This window comes from Echinops telfairi, unplaced genomic scaffold (genome assembly GCF_000313985.2).
Source record: "Echinops telfairi isolate 266 unplaced genomic scaffold, ASM31398v2 ScPeMD7_5;HRSCAF=22, whole genome shotgun sequence".
Lineage (NCBI taxonomy): Eukaryota > Metazoa > Chordata > Mammalia > Afrosoricida > Tenrecidae > Echinops > Echinops telfairi.
In genome coordinates, this window is record NW_022103901.1 from 26,706,158 (window position 1) to 26,728,796 (window position 22,639).

The 22,639-nt window shown below is 53.3% G+C and overlaps 1 protein-coding gene across 1 annotated transcript in view; it reads right to left on the reverse strand.

The window, feature by feature from the left end:
• Nucleotides 1-22,639, reverse strand: part of XYLT1 (xylosyltransferase 1) — a 224,481-nt gene that overhangs the window by 47,939 nt on the left and 153,903 nt on the right. Inside the window, exon 7 of the mRNA XM_045286007.1 lies at nucleotides 1,998-2,078. Within this exon, the coding sequence (XP_045141942.1) occupies nucleotides 1,998-2,078 (81 nt within the window). The remainder of the gene's footprint in view (nucleotides 1-1,997; nucleotides 2,079-22,639) is intronic.

The window sequence follows — 22,639 nt, forward strand, 5'->3', positions numbered from 1 at the left end:
AAACCTGCAGAACCACTTCAGCTCTGAGGCTTCTTTTTAATGGGCAGAATTTAGGCTGTAGGTGGGACTGAAGTAAAAAAAGTATAACTAGTCCACTGAATGCCAATACGAATTAAAATCTAGGACAATCATACAACACAAGGATTTGGGATTATTTCTTGAAAGCTCAGGAAATGGTGCACACTGCTGGCTTTTGGCCCTTAGCAGCTGCAGACACCGAATCACAGAGCCCACCAGAATGACATCCGTCTGTCAGCAGGCGCCAAACCCCAAGCCGAAACCCATCATGGAGTCCACCCTGACGCGTGGCGGCCCTGTGTGGGGTTTCTGAGGCCGTAAACTCTTTCCAGGAGCAGCCAGCCTCCTCTTGCTCCTGCTGGGAGTTTGAAGTCACCAGTGTTGTGGTCAGTAGCCTAGTGCCGATGCCACAGCACCACCAGCACTGGGGCTCCTCACCAGCAGGAGCAGAGAGAGAGCAGATCAGAGATTGCCAACTGACCGCCCACCCTCCGGGGACAGACCTGGAGGGGCTCTGCAGGAGAGTAGGAGCTTTGCCCAAGGTCCAGAAGACAGCCGGCAGGAGCAGACTCCGGCAGGGAGCCCAAGGAGCTTCTGGTCTTTCAAGACTGCTGGAAATCTGGGTTTTCATGGGAAATGTTGCCCACCCACCCCACCAATGGGACAAGTGATTTTCAAAGGATGCACCTGAACCAAAAGAAAAAAAAAAGTCCCCAACCACGTGGGTCAAAGCAAACATGTGAAGCATATAAAGTATTCCAGAAGGCACCGGGTCAGGTTCTGAGCACCATAGCACCTCTAGGATGCCTGACCGAGGGTCCTGGAAGGCTAGGCTGCTCAGGGGCACGTGGAAGGAAGGGCTGGTGATCTGTTTCTGTGAGATAACTGCCAAGGAAACCCTGTGGAGCACCTGTCCGCTCGGGATCACATGGAACGGACCGGGGCAATGGAATTTGCCTTTTATGTTTCATCCATCAGATGGTAACAAGGAGTCCTAATGGCACAATGGTTAAGCACTTGGCTGTGAACCCAAAGGTCTGCAGTTCTGATACAGCTGTCACTACGGGAGAGATGATAGAAGTGAGAGAGAGAGAGCGAGCGAGAGAGCGCCAGTTCGGCTCACTATGAAGCGGAATCAGCCGAACTCACTGGCACCCAGTGGATGCTGACTCAGAGTGACCCTAGAGCACAGGGGAGAGCAGCCCCTGTAGGTGTCTGAGACTGCACCTCTTTATGGGAATAGATAGCCCCATCTTTCTCCCTTGGAGCAGCCCTTGCAGTTACCAGCCCAACTCGTAACCACCAGGCCACCAGCGCTCTGGGTTTATGGAAGATGGCAACGATGGGGGCGCGCCACAAGACTGTACCCTTCCAGCCCCTCTCTGGCCATGAGGATTGGACTCAGTGCCAAGCAGTCATGCTGCCATGCTATCTGCCATCACCCATGAGAAGTGAGAGAGGCTCCGTGGATCCGGATTGGGGTTCTGGGTGCTTCTAAGCCTGGCCAATGTTAGGGAGAGTGCACAGGACTGGGTGCCAGGGTACCTGGGCTCGGCCCATGCTGGCACGGCGCTTGGACACTAGAAAGTAAATTAGAGTGAAGGGTTTGTCTTGTTCATGGCCACGACAGTGCCCAGCATTCAGCCGAGATGCTGACTGATGAACCATGGGGGGGGGGGGGCATCATTTCATCCGGGGTCTCATCTTCCCATGAATACAATGGGATGAGCTATGCCCACCCTACTGGCCTCACAGGGTGGTTATAATGAGATGATAGGAGGGAAAGTGCCTGGGGGTGGAAGGAGCAAGGGTTAGGGCCTCTCTCTCCGTGACTGACAGCGAGGGCCACACCATATGCTACATGAACATGGCCCAGCCAAACCGCGCCTGTCTCTGGCTGCGTGGCACCAGCCTGGAAGGAAATGCCGCACCATCCCTCCAATTGCCATTCTGCACAGGGTTAGGCAGACCCGCGGTACCTTGCGTTGTCCCGGCCGTGTGACTTCAGGAAGTTCATATCTCGGTATCGGGAGAGAAAGGCCACCAGCTGGTCGTTGGTCCTGTGGAAACAAGCAGACAGCAAAGTCAGGTCCTCGGGAGGAGACCCACGGGCACCTGTGGGTCTCGGCTCCCCCCATGGTCACCGATACCAGACCCCTCCTTATTTCACAGAGGAGGAGGCTTGTGCCTGCATTTCAGTCTCCCCCCTGGCGCCCACCCCACAGGCGGGTCAGGGGTTCTCTTCCATCCCCCCCATGACGGGGCCACTCCAATCAATGAGAATGGGTATAGCATCTCGTTTGTTCTGAAATACTCAGCGCCCAAGCCTGGGTAGGGAACCTCAAGTCATTGGAGTGCCGTCAACCCACCATCAAGGCACAGCAACCTCAGGGCCTTGGCACTTGACACACCTGGCTTCCCACCGCTGGCCTGCTGTGGTCATCCCGGCCTCCTTGAAAATGTTACCTCCTCACAGAGGAGGCCTTTTCCTCTCCACCCCCTACCCCCACCCCAGAGCTAGCTAATTCACAAGCTCATCACCACCTGAGGGCACTGAGCTCGCCTGCAGTCAAAGGTAAGTTCTGGGAGGACAGGAGCCCACTAGGCTTATCCATCACCGGTGCCCAACAGGAGCTACATGCCGGGAGAACTGAAGTGCGCCCGAACGGACTGCAATGAGTGAACAAGTGAATGAAGGAGCGAAGGAATGAAGGCCCCGTGACCACTGGGCTGCCGAAGGGGAGAGCTGTAAAACCAGACAAAGGGCTGCACAAATGGATGGCGGGGTTCCCAACGCTGTGATCCCATGTTTATCGCCATCCATCTCGGCTCTCGCAGTGGAGTCACAGCTAATCAGCTTGAGCACACAGCTGTGACCGTGTTTTAAAAGGCAGCCACACGGGTCTCCATCTGCCAGCCACACAGTTGCCCCTCCCACTGAACAAACCCTTAACAGGTAAACGGCGCCGATGTGACAGCTCCTTTATCACCCGGGTTCTCCGCACACATGGCTTCTTTGTGGTTTTCCTTAGAGGGAAAGGGTTAACCATGGCTCACAGCAGGGGAGGCAGGGGATGGGAGGAATGTTACCCAGGAAGATCAGGGTGCCAAGACCCAAGGGAGGCAGCAAAGGGTGCCTGGGCTCTATGGACAGAATGACACCAAGGGGACCGACCCCACCCCTGCTGCACTTTAACCCAGCCATGCCCACACATGACACTGCACAAAGCCAGGTGCTGCAGAGCCGATTGTTGACCCCCCCACCCCACCCTACATGATCCCCCAACCCATTCCATATGCTCAATTCTTGGACCCATGCCCTTTGGGGGATTGCCAGGTCTTTCTTCCAAGGCACCTCTGGGTGGACTTGAACCACCAATCTTGCGGTGAACAGTAGAGTGCTTAACCCTCCATGCCACCCAGGAGCTTCCAGTCACTTGCCCTCTCTGGATGGCCTCTTCTGACCTCGCGAGGCCACGGGAAGCAGACGTGCCCAGCACACAGGGCACGCTGCCATCCAGCTCTTTGCCAGGTGCGGCCGAGTGGACCCCAGGCCCTCGTGGCAGTGGTGAAGCATTTGCTGCTAAGCAAAAGGTTGGCAGCTCTGAGGGAGGAAGGCAGGAGAGAGGCTTCAGGAACGAGAGCAGCCTGGGAAATGCTCCTAGTTCTACCTCCCTCCTGTCCCCAGGGGTCCCCATGAGGCAGAGCCAACTCCACAGCACACGAGAGCAACAATAAGGACCCAGTCACCCCTCAAATCCACCCCCCACGACACCTTGTTGACCGATTCAGAGCCACCCTATAGGACTGAGCAGAACTCGCTCATAGGGCTTTCAGGCTGGAGTCTCGACAGGAGCAGACTGCCATGGAGTGGCTGGTGGGTTCAAACTGCCAACCTTTAAGTTATCAGTAGAGTGCTTCAGCACTGCACCACAAGGGCTCCTGATGGATACATGGGCGGCGTTACAGGCACACAGTAGGTACTCAGCAAATGCTGCCTCTTTCTGCCTTCTGGCTACTGGTTCTAAGTTAACCCCATCCCTTCATCTCCCTCAGCTCCACCTGCCACTCCAAGCCCAGCCAACTCTCTGATTGGGTGAGTGCTGGTGACCAATTCCTAATTCCAGTGGCATGTGGTGGTGGTGGTGGTGGTTTGCAAGCAACAGAGATGGTACAGCCCTGGGATGGAAATAAAGACCAATCCCCAAGCAGCCCAAGGGTTTACAGCACACAGGACATACGGAGGAAGCTGCGTCCTGCCCAGGTGCGAGGGCCAAGCCTCCTAGCAATGGTGCTTCCCGTGTGCCCCAATAAGAAGACCAGCCCCCCTCCCACGAGATGAAAGTTTGCCCTCTTCCCAGACCACAGAAGCCCAGCCCTGCCGGCTAGCAGCTCCTGCTCACCAGCCCTAGCCCCGGCTCTTCCACTCTGCAGCAGTTCATTATAATCGTCTTGCTGAATACAGAAGAAGTTAACCTCTGCAGGCATCCGGCAGCAGGAGCAATGGATGGGGCCTCTCCTACGTGGGAAGGTTGGAGGGGCTGGCCAGACTCAGGGGACCCCCTCTTGAAAAGGCACAGGCCTGCCTGGGTCAGTGGCTGCAGCTCCACTTGGAGACTCCAGAAAGCACCTTTACAAGTCGGGAGTGAAGGCCGTTCTCACATTAGCCGCTCTGCCGAGTCGGACGGGATGAAGAGGCATGCAGTGAATTCACTTAGCCGTGCTTCCACACGAAATCGGCTTGAAAGCTGACCTCTTGGGGGAGTTCGGGTGGACGGGGATGGAGTTTCTGGGGAAAGTTGCTTTTCAAAGCCCGGTATTGTGTGTTGGGCATGGGCTGCAGCTCATCTGGCACTGGCTGGGCGGATGGGCGTGGGGACCCATGGCATTCCCTCCCAGGTGAGGGGGGTAAGGCAACTTGCTCCCTGTTTGGACTGCTCCAGCTCTCCAGAGGGAGATGACATTTGGCTGGGGACCGAGTTTCCCATTGTTGATTTCAGACGCCAGTCGATAATTGCCTACACAATATTGAGTTCTCTCTGGGTAATTAACAGCTTGAGATCTGTTGACAATACATTCTACTTGGCTCCTCTCCCCACCCCATATACAGTTCTCTCTGGTGGAGCTGTTTTACCCCACAACTCACCCCGGGCTCTGTCCCTGCAACACCTTCAAGACTTTGCCTCTGGAGATAACAAACACAGGTCCAGGAATGGGTTTGGGCTCACACTAAATCTTAGCTTCAATGGAAGAATCATGAGCTCTTATATCATGGCCCCGCTCAATACTCACCCCCAGGAAGGGAACACAGAAGATGGGTGGTATTGCAAAGTGTGGTGAAGAAATTAGATGGTGCCCGCCTATCGGATAGAATAGTATCTGGGGTCTTGTTTCCGAACAAGCAACCATCTAAATGAGATGTCAACTAAATCCACATGGACGAAGCACACCAACATCAGTGACCGAAAGGATTGTGAATGATGTAATCCAAAGCAGAAGGAGAGGATAGCATCAGAGCCTAAATTTCAAGATTCTGGGTTTGCAGAAGGCTAGGGATGACGGTGGGAGCCCAAGATACATTGGTGAGATCAACACAGGAAATAGGGCTCAAGAGATTTCCCTCTGTCCATAATAGAGGGATGGGAAGAAACTGGTCATCGAACGGAGTGCACTGGAGAGAGGACTATAGGAGATCGAAATGACAAACATGACTTGTACAGGTGTCAGTTTATGCCCCTTCTGACAGATGTTGGGCCACATCTGGTTTCATATATATATATATATGTGTGTGTGTTTCACATTGGGACTTATCTCTAATGCATTGTGTCACTGTGGGTAGCCCTCTTGAATGTTAGTTACATGTGTTTGTGTTTTTCAACACATGGAACCCAGAACTGATGAACCTATGGAGATAGCAAGTAGAATAAGGATTCCTAATGGGTACAGTGGTGGGGGGAGGAGGGGGAGGGATAAAAGGGAGCCGATGGTCAAGGAGTTCAAGAAGGAAGGAAATGTTTTGAAACGGATTGTGGCAGCAATTTACAAGTCTGCGCGATGTCATTGCACTATGGAATATGGTATCTATATCAGAGTCCGATAATGGATTTGAAGGGAAAACAAAGACTTGCCTCTAGGTCTAGGCCAGCTCTCTGGGCCCATCGCCGTAACCATGGAGTCCCTGGGAACTCTTTGTGGAAAGAACTAAGTAAACGCACACGTTTTTAAGAGGAACTCATTGGAAATCTCTATGGACAGGAATAAACGCATACAAAGTAAGCCACAAACCACAACCACTCACTGGCAGATCAGCCCCCACTGCACAGCACCCTCGACTCACAAACCCCACCCTGAGCCAAGCCAGGGGCCTCAGGCCCATCCCGGCTCCTGGTGCCCCCAGGGGAATCGGAGCAGGCCTGGCCTCCACGGGGTCTTCAGTGGCTGATTGATTCTCTGGGCAAATCGGGCACCAGGTCTTTCTCCCGAGTGCCTGTGGAAGGACGTGAACTTCTAACCTTTCAGCTGTGAAGTAAGTGCCTTTGCCCAAGGGTCTTTGAATGCACACACAGTGCACTAAAAACCAAGCCCGCTGCCCTCCGCTGATTCAGACTTTGGAGAGCCCAGAGGACAGAGTAGAGCTGTCCCGTAAGGCTTCCGGGGTGTCATCCTCACAGAAGCGGATGGCCACATCTTTCTCCAAAGGTGGAATGCCTGTTGGGTTCAAACTGATGACCTTTCGGCTAGTAGTGGAATGCTTAAACCACTGTGCCACCAGGGCTTCTTCATACCCGCCCTTCCACCCACCAGCCAACCACACACAAACACACGGTCTGGAGTCCATACCCACTCACAGTCGCCCTGCAGGTCAGAGGCAAGCGGCTCCAAGGGTTTTCTGGAGCTGTAAATCCTTTTTTTTTTTTTCATGTGTAAGAAAGAACTTTATATCAAGAAGTCATTATGTATCGAGAGAGCATCCCAGCCCGGTCGAACTCAAGTCCGTAAGTCCAAAACTAGTCCATAAGTCCCTCTTCAGACTCCCGCAGCCACATGCAATGATGCAGAATGCAGGAAGATCACGGGTTCAGAGTCATGTGTATCCAGGATTGGTGGAAACATGGCAGGACTCTGGCAGCTTGGGGGTGGGGGTGGGGGTGGGTGGGGAGGCTGCAAGCAAAGTGAAGGGAGAGGGATTGGGGGCAGGGTCCCAGCTTCAAAGAAGGCCACAACCCCAAAGACACAGCACCAGACTGCATTGATGAACAGATTAGACTTTACCCCTTGCAGAACTGTCTACTTGACAAAAAACCATCCAACTACCACAGAAGTATTAGCTAATTCCTTTATAGTCCGTTTCCCTCCGTAAAGCTTATGGTGATGAAGTCTGTCATTAATGTTAGTGTTTTAGCCTCTTCTGCCAGTTAAGAGCCACCGTGTGAGAAAGGCTTTTTTTATCATGTATTTTTTAATTTATTGTTTGGTTGGAAAACAGACTGCTTTTTATTGTAAAATGACATAAAGTCTGTAGAGAGCTTGGTCCTTGGCGGGAGCAGACAGCCTCATCTTTCTGCTTCCAAGTACTTGGTAGGCTTGAACCAGCAACCTTTTAGTTAAGCAGCCCAACACTCAGCCCAGGGTGCCACCAGGGAGCCTTCATACACAAAGACCCTTGAAAGAGGCCATTTTCATCCCCATCTTACAGATACGACTGCAAAGACAACCGTGGAGTAGAGTGGAACCCGCGCAGGAAGCTGGGGGTCCTCGCGGTGGGAGGCATCTAGAACTGACAGGGAATGGATGCAGGCATGAGTGAATGCAGACAGGAAGGCATACAGGGATGAGCTCCAGGTCCAGGAGAAACGGAGGGCTGCTCGGGTGCCTGGCGACTCACAGTGCCGTCTGGAGCAGCAAACCCCCTGCTCTGGGAAATGCTGCCCCGAGCCCTGCTGAACGAAAAGTGCCTTTGAGCAGGCCACGTCTGTGCTTGGGGTGTCTCAGAAGCCTGGCGGTCAGTCTCAGTCAAGTGCGAGTCTCGGTAGTTCATCTCCTCCCTTCTTCACCATCTCCTCTTGGTCTCAGCCCCAAAGCCCAGACCTCAAACAAGTTCACATTCATCTTGGCAAGCCTCTGGTGGTGTCGGCAGCCCTGAGGGGGTGCACACGGTGAATGGGCTTCACTGCTAACCAGCGGTGCCTTGGAAGAAAGGCCTGGTGATCTACTATGAAAAACCAGCCGCTGAAAGCCCTGTGAAGTGCAGTTCGGCTCTGACCCACATGGGGTCGTCATGAGTAGAACCCATTCAGGGGCAACCAGGTTTGTTTGCCCGTTTTCTCCTTTGGGTTGTGAGTGTCAGATAAAATAATCGAGCCCTGGTGCTGCTGTGGGTTAGGCATTGGTCTGCGAACCACAGAGTCAGAGGTTCACATCCACCAACTGCCCAGAGCAATAAACTTGAGGCACTATGCTCCCTCCCGTAAGTGCTCTTGAATCCCATAAGGATTCAGCCCCCAAGGAGCAGTTTGGTTCTGTCCTACGGCGTCACTCTGGATCAGCATTGACTTGATGGCCGTGGGTTTGGTTTTAATAAAATAAAACCATGTGAGTTAAGATCTGGGCAATAGTGTCTGATACATTAAAAGCACTTGACACTAGCCATTCATTTAGAAGTAATGGTATTGCCATGCTGAACGTCAGCAGATTAGGAAACCTTGGCTGGAGAGTGGATAAAGCGTTACCCTCATTCGCACGTGGCAGGCTCTCTGTGTCCAGTACACATGTATGAACATGTATGTGAGAGACCCATATTCTGCAGAGAAGGATTTGGGGCCTGCCCCATAGAGATGGGTCCTGGATCCAACTGGTGACAGGGTTAGGACCAGCTGGCAGGCAGCCCTCGCTTGTTTCAGGAAGGCCCTGTGAGCAGATTCTCAGGGAGAGGGAAGCAGCTCTCACGTTTCCCCGCTGCCCAGGGCGTGCGAGCAGGAACTCCAGCCTCAAGAGAGCCTCCATCGAGCATAGCCTGTCCGCTGGCAGTGTGAGGCGGGGCACCGAGGGGCAAGTCAAAGGCAAGAGCCAGCTGCACTCCTCAGAGACATTTCTTGCTCATCACGCCTGCCTCAGCTCCACGCTGTCCATGTCCTGTCATGAAGCACCCACTGACGAGGCCAGGGCCGACTATACTCCTTTCCTATGCGTTCAAAGGATTGTCATGGAAACAGCAACAAGGTCGCGCTGGTAGGTGGCATCAGGTCGGTGGCAACTCACAGCTACCCCAGGTGCACCAGGCTGAAGCACCGTCTGCTCCGGCTGCCGTCCTCACCATGGCTCCTGCCAATCCAACTTGATCAAGGGTCTTCCTCTTCATTTCCTTCTGCTTTCGCAAGCATGATGTCCTTTTCCAGGGACCGGTCTCTCCTGATCATATATGCCCACCGTACATGAGACGAAGTAGGACCATCCTTGCCTCTAAGGAGCATGCTGGCCACACTTCTTCCAAGACACATTTGTTTGTTTTAGACCAGCAGGGTATGTGTAATCATCTTCACCAGCACCCTCCTTCAAATGCATCAATTCCTCTTTGGTCTTCCTGACCCAGTGTCCAACTTTCACACGCATAGGAGGCAATTGAGACTAGCCTGGCTTGGGTCAGGTGCACCTGAGTCCTCAAAGTGACAGCCTTGCTTTTCGACACTTCAAAGAGGTCTTGGGCAGCAGACTGACCCAAGGCAACGCGTCATTTGGTCCCTCGATTGCTGCTTCTGCAGCATTGATTGTTGTTCCAAGCAAGATGAAATCCTTGGCAACTTCAATCGTTTCGCTGTTTATCAGGATGCTACCCGTTGGCCCTGTCCTCAGCAGTCTGGTCTTCTTGACATTGAATCGTAATCCGTCCTGCAGGCTGCAATCCTTGATCTTCATCAGCAAGCGCTCCAAGTCCTCCTCACTATCGTAAGCAAGGTGTGTCATCTGCATTTGGAGGTTGTGCAGGGAGGCTTCGGCCCGTGCTTCCTGGGTGAAGAGTCCATAGAAGCCTGGGAAACAGGGACTACGCTCACGGACGTCTGGATGCCTTTGCCCATTCCATCCCGTCTGCTAGGAATGCTCTCCCTGGGTCTCCATCTAGGGAAGTGAGGGCGGTCTTGGGAAATGAACCTCTGGGTCAGGGTCCTCGGGTAAAAATGGTCAACTGTTACAAAAGTAGTCACATGATGGTTAGACACCGGGCAGCAATCGCAAGGCGTGCAGTTCGAAACCACCAGCCACTCGGTGGGAGAAACACTCGGCTTTCTACTCCGGTGAACGGTCTCGGAAACTCACAGGGGCAGTTCTAGCCTGTCCTCCGGCGCTGCTTTGAGTTAGCATTAATTTGATGGCAGTGATTGAATCATGTAGTCCATTTTAGTTACATGATCAGAACTTCCCTTTTGTTGCTTACAAGGTGAGAGATGCCCACTCTCCCCAGAAGCCTCGGGGACGCCGGCTCCAAGAGGGGGGATGCCTTGTCCAGAGTCACAGAAGTGGGGTGCAGTGGAGATTTGGACCTCGGCACCTCCAGTCAGTTGGGACCTGAGTGCCTTTGAATTCTGCTTTTCTTTCCAGAAAAAAAAAAAAAAAGCCCCAGGCATGAAGTCTGTCTTACAGGACATAACCGCTTCATCCTAAAGCCTTGCCTTTCCGGGTCAATGGGAGTTGCACCTTAGGAGAGGACAGTGGCCAGATCGCCTGTCCTGAGTGCGGACCCTTCTCCCGAGGTTGCCTGGGACTGAACACCAGCCACGTTCCTCTCACTACGCTCATCTCTGAAAAGGAGGCAGACCTGCTTTGCCACTCGGCTTCTCTGGGGGAGGGGACACTACTCTCTCTTTGTGCCTTAGCTCATCTGAAAGTTTACGGTGGACCCGCTAGAAAATTACCCAGAATCTTAGTAATGAGAGGTCAAGTTCAAGGGTCTCTGACAAAGCAGAGAGAGGCAGAGAAGTGGAGGGGAGGGAGGGGTGGCTCCAAATGGAACGTCGTCAGAGCCTCTGGTGACACCCACTTTTGTTAAGACAGCAGAGGAAAATGCATGGAAGCCGCCGATGTTGCATTTCTCCCTGGACCCCCTGGGCACGGCTACAGCCACCCATGGGCACCCACAGGAAAGAGAACCGGATTAAATGGTGCCCCGCCACCACCTCTGCTTACCCCAACCTCTAGGAAATAGTCTCAATGAAGATCTTCACTACAATGCCAGCCTGATCAGGCCGCCCCTGCCACTTCACATGCTTCAATGGCGCCCATGTCTGCAGGACACTGTCCAGACTGCTGAGCCAGGCTCGCCACCCCGCTCGGCTGACTCAGCCTTTGGAACAACCGGGCATTTTTCTACCTGTGCTGCCCTCTTTCACGGGGCCAAGACTTTGCAAGCTCTGCTTCTTTTCCTGGGGAACCTCTCTCCCCACTCTGCAGACGCCAGCCGGGAACAGCAGAGCACGGTGCTGTCCTCTGGCCCCAAGCAGCCCGCTGTACAGTGGGAGTGGCTTCCGTGACACGGCGTGACACCTGTCCCATGGGGGCGATGTACCGGGTGAGGGAAAGCACGGGTGTTAGGGATCAGGCTTCCAGCTGGGGACCCCAGGGAATAACCCTCGGATAACCCAACTCCAGAACCACCGGGATAATCAAAGCCCATTTGAGATACTCAGTTGGAATCGGATCTGCCTTTCTGGTGCCGAGCAAAACGGTGTGGAGATCAAACCTGCTCACAGCTTTGGGGGGGACTGGCAAGCAAGTCGCTGCTCAAAGCCTCAGCGGGGAACGTTTGTGAGACACACATTTTTCATTTTAAACACACGCAGGCTATTCGAAGAGGCAGTTTATCTGACGATCCATCAAGGGGAAATCTTAACACGTCAGCCCTTCCTCCCGACTGCTGTAATGGGAAGGTAACGGACAAGAATCAGCAGCCTGGAGGCCAGGCTGGTTCCTGGACGTCTTCTGAATCGGGAAGGAAGAGCTGGACTGCCGTTCCACCCAGGCTGGAGAGGTGCGTGTATGTGCTGTATTTGAACTCTCTCCAATCTGGCTCTCCTCATAGGCTGGGACCCATCCCCAAAGGGCAGCACGGCAGGTCATCCAAATTCTGCACCCCCTTTACGATGGCTGATTACAGCCGGTTTTTGGATTCGTTCTTTGGGGGACACGGGAAGGCCCACTTTGGAGGACAGCAAAAGACTGAATCTCAGAAGCGCATGTGATTTCAATGGGAAGGGCAATCGTGGGTACAGTGAAGATGGGCTCCGGAGGTCTTTGCAGAGACGCCCCTCCCAGTTTTGCCACTCGGCTCCTGGGCCTTCGTCTTATCCTCTGCAAAACGGGGCTGACCAAGGTCTCTACCTCACCGCTGTGTTGCGGGTATGCTGCAGACCACGCCCAGCACGCAGTAGTTGCTCAGTTAATCGGCACCATGGACAAGGACTTCCGGCGTCCTCTGCTCAGCAAGGCAGGAGGAAAGGCATGCCCTGCCCTGCCACTGCTTTTGCAAGCTGCGCTTTAACATGGTACACACCTGTGTTTCAGGCAGGCTCGCAGACAGGGGCCAGGTCTGAGGCTCCCGGAGTGTCTGGAGGAGGCCGGAACAGAAGGGACTCTCTGAAGGGCAGCCTATTTCCCTGTGAGCCCCCAGGCCCAGGTTGGCTTCAGGAAGGGGGTGGGGAGCTTTGTCCCCAGCCCCCTCTGTGCTGCAAACCCCTGCCGATGACCTTGCGGGGCTGACCCCTCACTAGGGCTGACCCCCGTGGCACATCAGGTCAACAGGGATGAGGAAGAGTAGGTGCTAAGCTGAGCTGAGCTGCACTGCGCTCTGATGAGCTCCCCTCCTCTCTACATCAATGGCTGGGAAGAGGTGGCATTGTTTCCCTACCATGCCACACTCCTGCGCGTGCTCCTACGATGGCAGTCACCTAGGGTGACTGTTAATCCATTCCAATTTCACACGACAGGCACCCTTAGCACACAGATCACTCACGTCCCAGAGGCCGGTATTGTTAAAAATGCGTAGCTGAAGGCAGACAGCTGTAGGTTTGGGTCCTGGCTCCGTTGGCTGTGTGGCTCCGGACAGGCCCCTTTCATTCCCGGCAGCTCTCCCTCCTCCTCTTGAAAACCAGAGGCCACAAGGACACCTTTGTCACAGGGCTGCTGTCAGGATTAAATGAAGCACAAGGGCACTTGCTGCGCCTTGCCACCGCAAAATTCCTAGCTGGCACAGAGATTTGGAACCAGGCGTGGAACGAGGGCTGGCGGGCTGGGGACGCAGCCCAGGCCCACCCACTACCGGTTGGTCAGGTGCCTCGCCTGCAGGCTGCTCTACTGTGGGCTGTCGTAATCGTCGTAGCATTTCTACCAAGGTTCATTCTGTTGAGAAAGGGCTATGGCTAGGATCTCCGTCTCCCAGGACTCCTGGATAGGGCCGCTTCGATCCCAGGTCCAGGGTAGGATGGTGCTTGGCAGACAGCTGGCACTGTCATTGAGCTCGGTGCCTTCCCAGGCAGCCTGCCAGGTTCACAGCCCATCTGTCCTGGAACAAGGTCAGGCTGCATGACAGATGGGAACCACACGCTCCGGCCATGGCCAAGCCGAGGCTAGAGCTACCTCTGCAAACCTCAGGCAGACATGGATCCTTGGCTCAAGAGAGAGACTAGAGCCCCGTGTGCATGGCCCCCATGCCTGCTCCGCTTAGAGTTCCAAAGCGGTTTGTTTCTCTTAGAGGACTGATGATTTACAAAAAAAAAAAAAATAAAGACAGTTTAAACAGACAGTGATTGACTATCTCTTGGGGACAGATCTAGATTTTTTTCTATTTTTTTAAAGATTGACTGGAAACCCCAGTTAACGTCAAAAGGAGGGGACCCTGTCTGAAGACGCAGGGGAAGTTTCTTCTGTCGTCGTGGAAATAACACCCCCTACCCGGCCAAAGCCATCTCGTTGAGGCCAACTCATAGCGACCCTACAGGGCAGAGCTGAACTCTCCCTATGGGTTTTCTGAGATAGCAACTAGTGGGCCCAAACCGCTGCCCTTGTGAATAGAAGCTCAACACCTGACCCACTGCACCACCAGAGTGCAGAAGGAAATACAGGGTTGAAAGTGGGATTTGAACCCACACTGCCATGTGGAGACGGGCATCCTCCCCCTCACCCCAACTAGATCAAGTGGAACTTGAGCCTGGTGCCAGAGACCACGCCTGCAAACAGATGTGACATAAAACACGTGAAATGACTGGCACTTATGACCAGTGTGTGTGTGTGTGGCAGACATTGTTCTAAGCTTTATTTATTGGCTACCATGCTCTGGTCGCCTTTGATACAGTGTGTGTGTCTCTGGGTGTGTTGTTGTGTACATGCCTCTTCTTTTTTCAAATGTTATTGGGGGCTCTTACAACAATCCATACATCAATTGTATCAAGCATATTTGTACATACGTTGCCATCATTATTCTCTAGACATTTAATTTATATTGAGCCCTTGGTATCAGCTCCTCTCCCCTCCCCCACCTTGTGACCCCTTGATAAATTATAAATTATTATTATCTTCATATCTCACTATATTAGTTTGGGTACTTTAGAAAAACAAATCCACAGAAACTCATGTATAAGAGAGAGTTTTATAGAAAGGTTAAGTGAGCATCAAGAAAACATCCCAACCCAGTGCTGCCCAAGCCCACAAGTCCAACATTAACCCATTAACCCATATGTCCGAAACCAATCCACAAAGTGCTCCTCCATCTCACAAAACACACACTATGATGCCAACTGCAGGAGGAAAAACAAATCAGTGAAAGTGTAAGCATCTCAGCACTGGCAGGGGTCTCCACACGGTGCTCCAGCACCCAGGGCTGCATTGGGGTAGGTCCATGTGGCTTCTCCTTGGGGATGTCTGGCAGGAAGTCAGCCTTGTAAGCTGAAACAGGGAACTGGCTAAGGCAGCTGCACCCTGGTCCAACCATCACAAAGCAAGAGACCCGACACCTAGAAAGGCGAGGCTCACAGAGCCATTTATACGCCCCCCTTTCAATTAACCCCACCTGTGTTTATCGGCCAGGTTGGCACCATAAACTAACTACCTCACTCACACTGACCACCATGCCTCTTTTAAAATCAGTTTTTTTCTGTCTCCCTCCGTCCTTCATCTCCCTTCCCCCACACCCCCAAGCCTACTTTTTGTGGTGTTACAACCAGTTCTCTGGATTTTTTCCCCCTGTATAAGAGCCGTTTCACACAGTATTTGCCCTTAGGGGATGGACTCACTTTGCAGAACATCATGCTTTCCAAATCATTATTATGAGGCGCTTGGCAGTGGCACGGTTGTTTTCAGGGCTGCGTAGTACTCCACTGGGTGTATGTCGCCGAGCGTATTTTTCCGTGGCTCCACAGAGGGGCACTTTGGCTGTTCCCATCCTTCCGCATTGTGGCTGGCGTGGCAGGAAACCTGGGTGTGCCTCTGTCTGGGGGGGTGTTCTTGATTTCGCTGAAGTATCTGCAGAGGGAGACGGCAGGACCTCGTGGTATGTCTATTCGCCTTTGTTGAAGGAAGAGCCACACTGTCTTCCTCTAGTGGCCGTGCCATCCTGCAGTCCCATCGGCGATGGACGAGCACCCCCATCTCTCCGCACGCTCTCCAGCATTTGTGATTTTCTGTTGTTTGGGATTTCTGCTGTCAGTGCCAGGGTGAGGGGCGATCTCATTGTTATCTGAATTTGTCTTTCTCTTATAGCCGGTGATCACGAGCATTTCTTTATGGGATTGTTGGCTGCCCGGATGTTGTCATCTTTCGCAAATTGCCTGTTTGTGTCTTCTGCCCATTTTAAAAATGGATTATCATGGTTTTCTTCTTGAGGTAATGCAGCTTTCATAGATTTCAGAGATTAGTCTTTTTCCCAAGTATCATTGCCAAATGTTTTCCTCCAATCTCTGGCCTGTCTTTGCATTCTTTGATGCACCTCAGTAGTTTGCCGTCTGTGGTGTGGGTGTTTCTCGTTATGCTGGATCGTACGTTTATGCCTCGCACAGGGGTCCTTACATCTGTTCTTATCTTCTCATGGACCATCTTCTCAGTGACAGGATTTATGTCAAACTCTCCTCCTCCTGGAGTTAATTTTTCACATGGTGTCAGATAAGGGCCCCCTTTCATTCTCTTGCTGATGGAGATCCAATTTGTCTAGCACCATCTTGTTGAAAACGAAAATGTTTGGAGAACGATGATGGCAACAAACGTGCAAATGTGCTTCACACAGTGGATGGATGGATGGACTGTGACAAGAGTTATACGAGCCCCCAATAAAATGACAAAAGACTATGTCTTCCCCACTATTTCAGCTTTGAACCTTTTATCAACAATCTGGCGTCAGTAGGTGGCTGGTTTTATTTCTGGGTTCTGTGTTTCCATCCATTGGTCTACCTATCTGTCACTGCACCCACACCTGCCATACCATTTTGAGAACTGTGGTTGTGTAATAGGTTTTACAAATCAAGGACTGAGAGCTCTCCTACTTGCTCCCTGGTGTTTCGCAGCGTACTCCTTATCCTGGGGTCATTTCCTTCTCACGTACAAGTTGGATGTCTTGTAACGTTCCATGTAAAAGCTAGAACCTTTTAAAAGGGAATGCAGCCCAGAGAGCAGTGGATTTTAAACCGTGTCAGGGTACCTGGGTGTTTGCTCAGCTCAGCGTCACCTGGGGGAGATGACAGTGTTTCTGAACAGTCCCTGCCGCCTGAAAAAATGGGAATAAGAATCCGATCCAACTTGGGGAGCGGTCGTGACGATGGAAAGGAACCAAGTACTTAGGGTGAGCCCCAGGGACAGTGCTCGGTATAAACACCTAGTCCCTGTGAGTTCCGCCCCAGACAGCCCGTCTCCGGGCGGGTGCTCAGCATCTGTGGAGCAGGGCCGTTCCAGGGGCAGCGGCGGAGCCCACAGCAGGCCTGGTGAGTGCCCACTGGGTCACTGTCCTCTGGAAACTGACTCTCCAGCCCCTTGGAACATGTACCATTTTCTCGACAGTCAACCGGAAGAGCTGTGAGCGGTAACTAAAGACCAAACTCCTCTCTGGTCCTCAACCCAGGAACGAACCCCGAGATGCTGCTGGTGATAAGAGATGCCCTCAAGGACCGGTCACTCTTCTGCCACTCAGGAGTGAATGACAACATGGCCCCAGTTGGGGGAAGGGGTCAGCCGGCGTAGCCGTTGACCACTGTCCTCCGGCCCTCCTCCTCCCTCTTTTCCTTTTTGCTTCCTTCCTTCTCAGAGCTCACTGCTGTGGAGTCCAGTCCAGCCCACAGACATCCCAGACGATGGGGAAGAACTGCCCCGGGGGTTTCTGAGGCTGGAAATCTTCACAGGCGGATAGCCTCATTGTCTCTCTTCCCAGCAGCTGCTGGCTTCCAACTGCTGGCTCGGAGGTCGACAGCCCAACGCTGAACCCTCCTTCCTTAGGTAGGGATGTCGGCAGCCCTCCCCGCTAGGCCATACATGACCTACAGGGCCATCAAGATACAAAGGCAACCAGCCCAGGTGCAGTGTCTGTCCTGTGGAACTCCCCGCTGGGAGTGTCTATCCCTGTGGGCGAGCACCGCCATGATCACTTAGGGAGCACTTTCTCTGTACCAGGCACCGGGTTTCCTGTTTCCCTCCCAGCCAACGATGGTGACGGCAGCGAGGGTCCCCTATTACAGAGGAGACAACCAAGCCCTGGAGAGCCACTCGCCCACGGTGGCACAGGCAGGCAGTGGGACCCCGGAATCCGACCTTGAACCACACCGCCCCCCAAATGCACACATCTAAGCGTTTTTGCTCAACTCCAATTGCCCCCCAGACATCTGCCAAACAGAGAGCAGAGGCGGAGGGTTTCTGGGCCCAGCTTCAGCTTTAGGGACCCGGGATGAGGGCGGAGTGTGCCGGATGCTCTCTCCGTAAAGGCGCAACAGCGTCCGACAGACCAGCAGCAGCAGTGAAGCCACAGGGGGCTGGCAGGGTGGGCAGTGGCACCCTGAGCTCCACTGCCTGGCAGGAACCACATAGACAGACCCCAGTTCTCCCTTCCCCCTGCATTCTGGACAGCAGCACCTTCCTCTTCCCTTTCCCCTCGCCTGCTGCCAAGCAGTGGACTGGGGAAATATCCCTCTTTCTTTGGTCCTGGGAATCGTCCTGGACACTTTTTTTTTTTAACAAAGGCTTTCCTCCACAATCTGTCCCCGGAACCTCTCCGGTCTCCTCCTGCTGCACACCCAGGTGCCTGGGCTGATGCTCACTTGCTGGCGGGGCCAGGCTCCTGCTTGCCCCAAACACCCAGCTTGCGGAGTCACCTCCCGTCCTGCCCGTTCTCAGCTCAAACAGTGCCTTCTAACAAGTCCCTGCAGACCTGCTCATGTGCACCGGGTTTCCTGTGTGAGGCGCAGGTACCTTTCCTCCCTACAAATGCCAGAGGGCTGGGAAACAGTCCAATGGCCTCTGCTAGGGATTCTGTGAGGTCAGAGACCTTCCCAGCCTGTGGGAACCCTGGGGGTGCCCTGGCTAAAGCACCCAGCTGTTAACCCATCAGCTGCTGTGGTACAGAAAGATGTGGCTGTCTCTGCGTCTGTAAACATGACACCCTCAGAAACCATCAGGGGCAGTTCCACTCTGACCTCTAGGGTCCAGGGAGGATCGACTGTTGGCAAGAGGCTTTCCTGGGAACCATGCCATCTTGGTTAAAATGCTCTCCTTTTCCAAACTGACCTGGGAACCTATGGCCGACACACAGAGAGCTGGAGATCAAGGGGGCCACCTGAGGGGCCTGATTTCCAGAAACACAGAGGGACCCACGTCGTGCCACTCGGGGAAACCGATGAGGAGGAGCTGATGTGAGGACAGTTGTCAGCCCCTTGCCTGGCCAGCCAAGGAAAGAGACATGCTTTTCAGGGGCACAGGAAGCCGGGGAAGGCTGGGACCTATAGTCCCAGGACTGAATGGCGCTAGCTTTTTTGGTTCAGATTGAGGGAGGTGAGGCAGGGCCAGTGAGGGGCTCCGGCAGAGAAGGCTGGGTGCTCAGGCTGCCACATACAGGGGGCCCCTTTGTGAATGCCTACCTGCCTTGGGACACTGACAAGCAAGCTGTGCCTAGGTGCTGTTTTCCAGCACCAGCTTGGGCTGGGGAGCCCCGTGTGTTTGGGGGAGATGCGTGAAGTCTCGGGGCCCGGGGAGGAGGACAAGAAGATGCCCAACTCCAATCCCACTGTGCCATGGCGGGACTCCAACTCGGAATGACCCTCCAGGCCAGAGGAGAATGGCCTCTACATAGGGTTTCTGTAATCTCCATGGAAACAGACAGAAGTAGATGTCTTTCTCCCTTGGAGTGGCTGGTGGGCTTGAACCGCCGAATGACTGCCTAATCACGATGCCACCTGGCCTGGGAATCTCCCAGGCCTTTTCTCTACCCAGGATCCTGAAACCTGAAGCCGTGTGGCTGTGATGAGTCAGGGTGCACACGCAGGATCACCTGACATTCTGTAGGGAAGGATGCACCTGGGGGGACAGGTGGATGGTCCAGCAGGGCTGACTAAGACCTGTGTGCTCTGGGCAAGGCCGCTATCCGAAGTGGGGCAGGTCTGGCAAACGATGGCTGGACGGATGCCTTTGTCAGTAACATATCATGGACACCAGCTACACTCACTCGCGTATGGCTCCTGTGCTAGGGGAACGGACTGGGATCACTGTGACACACCAGTAGGCCTGCAGAGCGGAGACTACTTGTCACCAGACCCCTTTACAGAACCAGCTTGCTAACTGTGAGCCCAGTCGGGTTTTCTCCTGTTGGGCCATTTTCTCTCATATCTACATTATCAGAGGGTCTTCCTGGACTATCCCAACTTCCTTCCAAGGCATATTTTCCTCTTACATATCTCCACCTGACATGTCACCTGGACCCCCTCCATGGCCCCCTCTCCCCATCCCCCACATAGGTGGCACTCAGTGAATGCACACCATGTGACTCACTAGTCACGTACCTCATGTAATACGGCTTTATATTGAAATGAACCAGGAAAAAAAAGGAGGCTAAAGTTCAGCTCTGTTTAGGCAAAACCAATCAGAAATCTGGGGTGAGTTATGTCAGTTATTCCTTAACACAGATGCATGGATATTGGCATTTTAATAGCTTGTCTTGGAACACACTCAGGTCTTCTAGCTTGCTGCCAGGACCCCAGATCTGCCCACAAGAGACCCTGACCTCGTGGTGAAGGGCCAGGTGAGCTGGGGTCTGAGCTTCACCACTCAGCTGTGAGTGACCCTGGACCAGGCCCTCGAGCACCCCTCTCTCAGTTGGGGACATTCAGGTGGCTGAGAGGTCAAAGGAGACCTTGAGAACACCTCACCCAGCACCTCCCAGGTGGGGTGTCAGGGTCGGAGCAGCAGCAGCGATGGGGACACTCTTGCCTCCTTGTAACTCAATTCCCGGCCAGCGATGGTACTGGCCCACGACCATCGCTCTCAATGAAGCCGGGTGGACACTGGCCCATGGTTGAGCAGTGCCACGGCTCCCTGGCAAGGCAATTTGGATTAATGGGATCATTTAGCTGCAGGTGTCCAGAGAACGCATTGTGGAAAATAACTTGTTAGAAACTTCCCCAGGGCGGCAAACTTTTAAACAAAGATTGACTCTGTAATAAAAAATTGCTTGGCCTTAAACCAGATTCCAGCATCCCAAAGAGTGCAATCATGTTCCGAAAGGGGTGGCAATGTTTGTGCTCCCGGCTTGGCTTGCCAAGTAATGCTGACTGATGAAGACAATGAAATTGCACGGGGGAGAATCCGTCTCCGGAGAAGGAAAGGACATAGGAGACTGGCAGTGGCTCTCTGCGGCACAATCCTCTTTCCTTCTCCACAAGGGAAAAAAGCCCAGCTGTGGATCCTCTCTCCACAGGAGTGCTCCTGGCTCCTCCCCACAGACCGGCTGGCACTGCCCAACCACCGCCTCTGTCCCATCCTCCACTTTCCAGTTAACCAGTGTGACGGGCAATGGGGAGTCCTGGAATGGCACAAAGGGTTAAGCAACTGACTAATTGACAGGTGGGCTTGAGCCCACCCGTAGGTGCCTTGGAAGACCAGTCTGGTGAGATGCCTTCTATAAGGATCACAGCCAAGAAAACCTCACGAACAGCTCTCCCTGACCACACACGGGGTCGGCCATGTGTCTCAGGCAACTTGACTGCAAATGCTTGGCGACTACTTATGGGAGATGGGCCGAGGCAAGGAACCAGTTCCCCAAAGCTCACTGTGGACCCACCCGGTGGGCCTATTCCAAAGATGGCCAGATCGGGAGAAAGTAGAGGGTGAGTCAGATGGGCGATGGGGTCACAGCTCTCTACCTCTGCTCCATGACCATGTCCAGGCTGTGGTCTGACATTCGAGACTCTGTCTGACCCTCTGGAGGACCTCGAGCAGCCACCAGGCTGGTCAGAGGGAGATTCCTTGCCTGCAAGATGGGATCAGTCTTGGGAAGGACTACAAAGGCCGGTGGCAGGAAACATCAGGAAGATGGTAGAGGAAAGGATTCAAGACTCTAGGGAGCGATGGACTGCAAGAAAGGGCTGATGAACAGTAACGTCTCTTTCAACAGCCTGTAGGAGTGGACGGGGTCTGAGACGGAAATCTAGAATCACCCAGTGGAAAATAACTTGTTAGAAACTTCCCCAGGGCGGCAAACTTTTAAACAAAGATTGACTCTGTAATCAAATTGACTCTGTGGCCGGGAATTGACCACAAAGAACTCAAGTCCCTGCCTAGGTCATCACCCACCTTAGGGATCCCCATAATGATTCCATTTCTTCCTAGCCTGCTCCCTGTCCTCTCTGCCATATCCACATTCCCATAGCAACGCAAGAGTACAAAACCCAGTCAAGCCCAACTCACGGTGACTCACAACGCCAAAACCAAACTCACTGCCATCGAGTCTGTTCTGAAGTGTACAAAACAGGGTAGAACCGCCCCTTTGGGGGTTTTCCGAGACTTTCAGTCTCTCCGGGATAGACAGCCTCACTTTTCTCCATCAGAGCAGCTGGTTGGTTTGAAAAGCAGATGTGGGGGTTAGCAGTTCACTGCATAGCCCACCAGGGACAGAGCTGCTGGTGGGTTCTAACTACTGGTCTTGGGTTAGCCAAGTATGTAACCACTGGTCCCCTGGGCGTGGTACAAGGCTATGCTGCTGGTACGCACTGTCGGGGGGGTTCCATTTCAGAGTGCCTCTATGACAACAGGAGGACGCATTGCCCCATCCTGTGCCATCCTCACAACTGCTATTATATTTGAGTCCACTGTTGCAGCCGTGGTGTTATCCCATCTCACTGAAGGTTGTGTTAGTCTGGGTAGACTAGAGAAACAAATCCATGGACACACACATATGTGTATAAGAAAGAGATTTATATACAAGAGCAATTGAACATTGAGAAAACATCCCAGCCCAGTCCAAATCAAGTCCATAAGTCTGATATTAGCTCATATTTCTGATATCAATCTATAAAGTCCTCTTCAATCATAAAACACATGCAATGACACCGAATGCAGAAGATCACAGGCCAGTGGGTAGAATGTATTTGGATCCAGTGTCATTGGAAACATCTCA